At 46.2% G+C, this 7,777-nt stretch overlaps 1 protein-coding gene across 7 annotated transcripts in view; it reads left to right on the top strand.

Annotated features, from left to right (window-relative positions):
- The window catches only part of RFX3 (regulatory factor X3), a 250,388-nt gene that overhangs the window by 240,670 nt on the left and 1,941 nt on the right, over positions 1 to 7,777 (top strand). For all 7 annotated transcript variants that reach the window (XM_077759440.1, XM_077759435.1, XM_077759433.1 and 4 more), the window contains one exon: positions 5,202 to 5,244. In XM_077759440.1, the coding sequence (XP_077615566.1) occupies positions 5,202 to 5,244 (43 nt within the window). The remainder of the gene's footprint in view (positions 1 to 5,201; positions 5,245 to 7,777) is intronic.

The following is a 7,777-nucleotide window of genomic DNA, read 5'->3' as shown; positions in this document are numbered from 1 at the left end:
TGTGTGACTCTGTCTCCCTGTGAATCTGGATATACCCCCAACAGATTTTCTAGTAACGTGTGGTTTCTAGAGGGTTTCCCTGAGTGCCCAGGAGGGTGTGCCTATGTTGACATCCTAATCCTTTCTCCCCAGGATGGGGCGAACTCTTCCAGCACAGAAGGTGTTCCCACAGGTGAGGTCCTCATCTCTGAACGCTTTCCTTCTGTCCTTGACTCCTGTCCCCCGTCTCTGCTTTGTGGCCACCCCGCCCCCAGGCTCCTGCCCGTTGGCTGTCTTCACCCTGACTTTCTCTGCGTTGTTTCAGTTTCCAGATATTAGCGCACACGCCTTACCTCCCTCCCTGTGAACCGTTGGCGGCTGTTGGGTGTCGCGTGCGGTGGGCTCTTCAGGGCACCTGTGGGCTGCGTCTCCCGAGCCGTGCCGGGTTCCGGTCATGGTGCCCGTGCCTCAGGACAGGGGGTAGGCCCGCTGACCCGGTGGTGAACCACCTCCTCTGCCACTTGGCCGCAGATCAGGGTCGCACCCGGACCCTCCCTCAAGGGTCCTGCGTGTGTACTGCCCACTTACACTTGGCAGCCACACCGGTGTCCTCGTGAAGTTGTGGTCTCACCCTCCCACCACACTGGGCGGGCGGCTCTTATCCAGGAGGGTGTGTGTCATTAGGACCCTTGTCAGGACCTGGAGGAAATGGCTTCTGGGATGGGAGGGTTTTCTTCCTGAAACAACAGATAGGCGTCTTCTGTGCTGTTTCGACTTCCCTGTTTACCTCTCTGCTTGGCAAAGTTTTAATTCCTGTGTACATCAAAGGCCATATGCTTTCTCACCCCAGAGCACATTTTAAATTCCTTAATTTATATTCCTTCCTCCATGTATAGACCATTCTCTCTCTCTCTCTCTTTCTCTCTCTCTCTCTCTTTCTCTCCCCCGCCTTTCTCTCCCCCTGCTCCCCCTTTACCCTCTCCTGCTACAACTCCGATTCCTAAAGTCAGGGTCAGAATGTCTGGTCCCCTATCCCCCGCCCCCACCACATTTCCCACAAATGTTCAACACATCAATTCCTTGTCTTTAAAAGATGTAAGATTAAATCTAAGCTCTCTGCCTTGCCAGGTTCTTTGGTTTTTCTGAGGCTGAAATGAAGAAGCAGATTCATTCATTTGGTATGTAGTCGGTCTTTCGTATCTATCAGGTGCCGAGGTAGATCCTGGGACACATTTCTGAAGGGGACGAACAAGGCCCCTGCCCTCACGGCCCCAGCACGAGGTTGGGACGTCAGATGTTAGAAGAGGAAGAAGAGGAAGTGTTGGATGTCGCGGTAGGTGCCTGGGAGGAAGTGACTAAGCCTGACAGGGACGGAGATGCCCAGAAACAGCTGTCGGGGAAGGAAAGTCCCCTCCGAGGGAACCGTCTTGCGGAAGTGATACCTGAGGTCATAATATTTGAAAGAAAGCCTGTCATACGCGGAGCCAGGAAAGCATAAGCCCTCAGATGTCACCGTGAGAAACAGTGGCCCCTCCAGTCCCCTGTGCATCAAGGGAACTGGGAAAGCGCCGTCGTTTTCCCAAGGGCTGGAGCTCAGACTCGTCGGCAACCTCTGTGCTTTCTGGCGAACCTCCCTTTAGTTCATCCGGATCCTTCTGTGTCCCCCTTCTCTTCTGTCTCTGGTTTATGCTGGCCTAATCTCGGCGCCTGCCTCTGTCCCGTCTGTGACACTGTCTTCCTTACGCCGCTCTCTGCCTTCTCTGTCGTCACGGTTTGCATCCTTCCGTCCGGCGGCCCTGACCCTGCGGCCTACCCCAAAACCCCCACCGCAGACTTCCCCTGCTGAGATGCCCGTGCTCTACAACCTCACAACTGTCCCGGCTACCTCCCTTCTTTGGCTAAACCCCCTGTCCTTCATAATATAAGCAGCTTCCGGCACTCATGTCCAGAGAGAGGGGAGTATGTCCGCATCAACTGACCGGAGCTGGCTGGCACGGTGCTTAGCACATAGGAAGCTCCCAGGAAACGTTCCTTGACCGATGAGTGAACGCACCGATTCCCGAAACCTCAGCCTGTCTCTAGGAGTCCCCTGGCTTTTCCTTAATCGTGTGTGAATTCTTTCCTCACATGTGACATGCATATTAAAAACCTTCTTCTCCCTCTGCTGTATAGGATATCAAAAGCTTACCTCTGTTCACAAGGTTTTTATTTTGAATCTACTCTCTTCATTTGCTGTGCACGTGCAACTTTGTTACTGATGCCATTAGTTTGCACACACCTATTTGCTAAGGACAACAGCAGTTGCTGAAATGTCCGTTGTGGTGGTAATTCAGCATCCTGATTAACCAAATGTATTCATTCACGTTAAGCAGAAACTTTCGAAAGAAACCCTTTGTATTAAGGAAGCTGCTGTGTTTCCAGTTAAACAGCAACTAAAAGCAGTTTCTTTTGAAGAAAAATTTCAAATGTGTACACAGGGTGGTCTTAGCCACTTTGGGTGATACTATTGATTCCTAATGGCAGTAATAATTTAGGATCAGACAACTTTGAGATTTTTCTAAAACAAATGGAATAGTTACATTTTTTAAATTTTTTATTTTTTAAATATAGTTTATTGTCAAGTTAGCTAGCATAGTGTATACAGTGTGTGCTTGGCTTTGGGACTAGATTCCCATGATTCATCGCTTCCATACAACACCCAGTGCTCATCCCAACAAGGGCCCTTCTCCATGCCCATCGCCATATTCCCCTCTCCTCCACCCTCCTCATCAATCATCAGTTTGTCCTTTGCATTTACAAGTTTTTTATGGTTTGCCTCCCTCTCTGTTTGAAACTATTTTTCCCCCTTCCCTTCCCTCACGGTCTTTTATTAAGTTTCTCAACTTCCACATATGGATGAAAACAGATGATATCTGTCTTTCTCTGACTGACTTATCTCAGCATAATACCTTCCATTTCCATCCACATGTTGCAAATGGTGGGATTTCATTCTTTCTCATTGCCAGGCAGTATTCCATTGTATCTATAAACCACATCTTCTTTATCCATTCATCCCTTGATGGACATTTGGGCTCTGTCCATAATTTGACTGTTGTTGCTAGTGCTGCTATAAACTTTGGGATGCGTGTGCCCTTAGGAATATTCACATTTTAGAGGTTATAGAGGTATGCTTAAGACTCATCACTGCAACAGGTTTCCAGAATTGGATCTTAAGTGTTATTAAGTATTCATACATCAAAGATATATAAACCTTACCATGTTGCAGCAACTAGAAATAACATAGAAAGGATCCTTCCACTTTGGGCATTCTGGTGTTAGTTCTAAAATATTTAAGTACTACCAAAAATAGATTAAGAGGCCCATTGACTTTGTTGTTGTTGCTCATATTCTTTAGTTCAGGACGTTTTACATAATTTAAACTGTGATTTTTATGTAGACTCTACCACAAGGTTCTGACCCATGTGGTCCGGAACAACTCTCAAACGACAGTTTGGTGTTTATCATTTTCTATTTGTTGCCCGACGGGATGTAACCATACAGTAACGGGACAGTTTTCCCAAAGAAACATTCTAGGAGTTACGGATCTAGGAGGCCCTTGTCCCCTCCAAAGCAGGCACTAGGAAGGCTGCACATTTGTTCCAGTAATGCTGCCGGGCTTAACGTGTTGTGGAATGCCTCTTCTTAAAGTGTCTCTGCACCGCTAAGAAATAACAGAGTAAAATGACATATTATTTTGAATATCCTGAATTGTGACAGAGGTGAATTTGCTTTTTAGTGAGTAGTCAGAAATCATGCCAGGACCTGTAGCAATCAGTACAATTTGGAGTGCTCTTTGCAGTCAGAATTGGATGCAAGATAACAAAATGGGCTTTCTTGAACAATACATAAACTGACTCTTGAAATTGATTGTGAAAGAGGAATTCCAGACCCTCGGACCTCGGAATAAGTGTGTAAGCTCCCACGGTAGCTACTCTGAAGGACAATATGTGTGTAGGCTAAGGGGGGAAAATGTATGTGTGTGTTTGCAAAATAAGATCAGTTTTATTACTTTATAGACATACCTTGTAGATGAAAAAAATACTCCTATCATGGAACTCTTTATAAGCAAACTTCTGAATGTAAGTAGAATTTCTGTCTCACCCTTTATAAGCCTCTTGAGAAATCTGAACTTCTAATAATGACTTACTCTGAATCTTCAGCTTGTAAAAAAGTAATTGTTCACCATTTAAAATGTGGATGCTCTGGGGTTCACTTCACCTTTGTCTTATTAACTTTATTATCTCTGCTATTCATTGGGGGTTTTTTTTGTTTTTTGGGGTTTTTTGGTTGTTNTCTAATAATGACTTACTCTGAATCTTCAGCTTGTAAAAAAGTAATTGTTCACCATTTAAAATGTGGATGCTCTGGGGTTCACTTCACCTTTGTCTTATTAACTTTATTATCTCTGCTATTCATTGGGGGTTTTTTTGTTTTTTGGGGTTTTTTGGTTGTTTTTGTTTGTTTGTGTTTTTAGTGTATCCATCTTTGTTCACTCTGAGACCCCCCCAAATGTATTTCTTCATGGTAAAAATATCATTAAGCTTTTAAACCAACCCAGAAAATAAAATCTAAGCTGAAGGTTATTAATCGTTCCATATTGTCTTAAGCTCTTTCTTGTTGCATTGGTTGGTAACAGATTCCTTTCTTTTTAAAAATGGGACCCTGGTATCAAACATCAAACATCTTCTTACAAGAAGAGCATTCTCAAAGATTTTTTAAAAATGAACACTAACTTTGGGGTTCTCATTATGTTTTTTATCTCTGTTAATGGAACCTTTAAAGAAGGAGTGTAGCCAAGCAGCCAGACCAAGTTGCTGTCATGTGGCGTCCCTGGGGAACGTTTGGACCGCCCATGGGGATGGAGCAGATTTGCCCTGCCTCACCAAATTTCCGAATGTATCCCACCACATCCATCATCTCCCAGCCAGCCAGGCCCCTATTTCTTCACTGCTGAGTTGAATAAAGGCAGTGTCATCCTTTGCAAAGAGGCCAAGACAGCTGAACAGTTTAAACTGTTCAGATCCGACAAGTTTGATTGGAGAATTAGGTGGCCCGTGTAGTTAGAGATCAAAACCGGTCACTGGTTTACAGTTCGAAAAAGTCCTACTGGGGTGTTTTCGCCGCAGAGTATTATTTTATGCTACCTGGTAATAACTGTTGCCCAAATGATTATTGTTTTGCAGTTTGGTGATTTAAACGCTGTATCCCCTGGAAATCTGGATAAAGGTAAGAAGTGAAAATCATGTACATTTTTAAGGACTTTTTTTGACTGAGAAACTCTCACAGAGGAAAATGTGGTGGATGTGGAAACGACACATATAACCCTAGATGAATATGAGAGCTATGTCTTTTGGAATCCTCAGTGTTTCTCCATTTCTATGCCTTCTTTATGTCAGAGATATTAAATGGCAGGATTGAATGTAAATGCAGTTACAAACTCTTCTTGACTTTGGCCTGCTGTCCAGTACAGGTAGCAAGAAATTATTTCTGACCGTTGCCAGAGTCCCGGAGAAAAGTGATAAAATTTTATTCAAGGCCTACTCGGCAGGAGAAAAGATTCCTCAGCCCGCCCCTTCTCACCATTTCATATTTTGCACTGGGAAAAACAAGTCAGAGAGAACGTTGAAGTTGACTGTAAAAAGCAAGCTCAATACTGGGACAGAGGAAAGGGCTCAGAGGCATACTCTTTAGATTGTAAAACCACCTTCGCTACTCAACAGACAGCACTGCATCCCAGCTATGCATTCCTGAAGACATTTGGCACCAACAAAGCCATACAGTAAAAAGGAATAGAGCTCAGGGGAAATGAGGTTGGGATAGACAGAGAGCATGCAAGCAAATACAATCCTAATGAAAACACCAGCTCAGGGGCGCCTGGGGAGCTCAGTTGGTTAAACCTCTGACTCTTGATCTCAGCTCAGGTCATGATCTCACGGTTGGGGAGTTCGAGCCCTGCCTCGGGCTCTGTGCCAGTGGTGCGGAGCCTGCTTGGGAACGTGTCCCTCCTTCCCCCTACCCCTCCCCAACTTGTATACATACTTGCTCTGTCTCTCTCTCTCAAAAGAAAAAAACTTAGTTTAAAATTTTAAATGTTTAATGAATAAGCACAGCAGAAAACATAGTCCTTTCTTCAAAACAACAAAAACAGAAAGTTACGGTATCCTGAGGTTTCAAGGAATTGAGTTCTGGAGTCAAGGACAAAAGGCACAGATGGGGGAATCCTGCACAAGTAGTCCTTCCAGGACAGAGCCAGAGCTAGTGGGGAAACTGAGGCAAGAGGCGGGGCTTGGGGAATCCGTGGGTGAAGGGCAGCACTATTCTCTGGAGCGCCTGGCACGGGGCATCTGTGGTCAGCCTCTGGGCCACCTCCGGGCTGGAGAACACCAGTGCCCTGGGGAGTCCCAGGGAAGCAGCGATCAGCCTCTCTCACCAACCGCGCACGCGCTCCTTCCTCTTTTAGTAAGGTGTGCGAGAGCCAAGCAGGGTAAGGAGGAAACCGTACCCCCAAAACATTGCTGCTGCCAACATGCACCCTCTAGGAGGAGCCCAGTGACAGAAAGTGAAGCAGTGATGATACTCATTTGTAATTTCAGACCAGGAAAGGTAGGAGGTGAAACCCATGCCCGACCTGACGCACCCCTGCGATGCCCTTGAGCCAGGTCTTGTGACCCTGGCGCGAGCGTTTCATCCCTGGGGCAGAAGCGTGGGCAGTGTTGCTCCTTGGCCACTAAGTGGCCGCCAGTCTTCTCTGTCAAGCGCTGGCCCGAGACACAGTCCTCACTGAACTCCAGTAGCGCCCGATTTGAGCTTCCAGGTACCAAACCTCCATAACCTGCAGGGTGTTTCTAGGAAACATCCAAGTCATTCTAAGAGTAGAGATTGTCTACGGAATCGCATTCGTTTGGCCTCAGAGCTGGAGACAGGCCTTGCTGTTTGCGGATGCCCCGAAGCCGTCCCTGGGCGCCGCCACGTGGGCCTGGAGAGAGATGGCCTTGGAGACTTAGGTGTGTTCAGGCCATCATCCCAGCGCCGCTTCCATCCAGGACGTGGTAGGTGGACGGCCTTCCTCCACCTTCTTTGCTGCTCTGCCAGCTCGAAACGACTTTTTTCCTTTCAGTGCCACCTCTTTTATTGTCTTGTCGCTATTTCTCAGGCACAGAAAAGTTGGTGGAGAGGGAGCTGAGAAGCAGTGTGATTGACCCTCACCTTGGGGTGACCCTGGTGATCCCATCCACCCCCAGGCCCCGTGCTGCTTCTTGGGATATGGCCACCCTGGCGTAAGTCGCGGCCTGGGTTTCGAATGTGAAATCTTCAAGTGTTTTTGTGGCCTTTTCCCACAAATTTTCTTTCTTCCCCCCCAATCATAAAAGTAATTCTAGCTCTGTGTGAAATTTTGAAACAATACAGGGATGTACGAACTATAAAAAGTGAATCTTCATGGTCACAACCCTGAAAGACCAGTAAGAATGGCGTGTGAGGATCCTTGGAGATATTTTTTTGTTTGTTTATATATAAGCAAATACTAAACCAAAACCCAAATGTGGCGTACAAACGTGTTTCGATGCTACCCTCTCTTCAGGAAGCAAATGTCTACCAGACATGTCCCTTTCCCTGCAGCCCTCTAGCCCTTTAAAGGTGCTTGTTCTGACACATTCTGTTATTATCAAATTCATTTTCCAGAGGCACAAAGGGAGCAGGATAATATAGATGGTGCCTCTTCTAAGAGCACTTCTGTGTTTCCCTCTTAATAATGCATTAT

Source organism: Crocuta crocuta, unplaced genomic scaffold (genome assembly GCF_008692635.1).
Source record: "Crocuta crocuta isolate KB4526 unplaced genomic scaffold, BGI_CrCroc_1.0 scaffold41, whole genome shotgun sequence".
In the NCBI taxonomy this organism is placed as follows: domain Eukaryota; kingdom Metazoa; phylum Chordata; class Mammalia; order Carnivora; family Hyaenidae; genus Crocuta; species Crocuta crocuta.
This window is presented reverse-complemented; position numbering and strand designations above follow the sequence as displayed.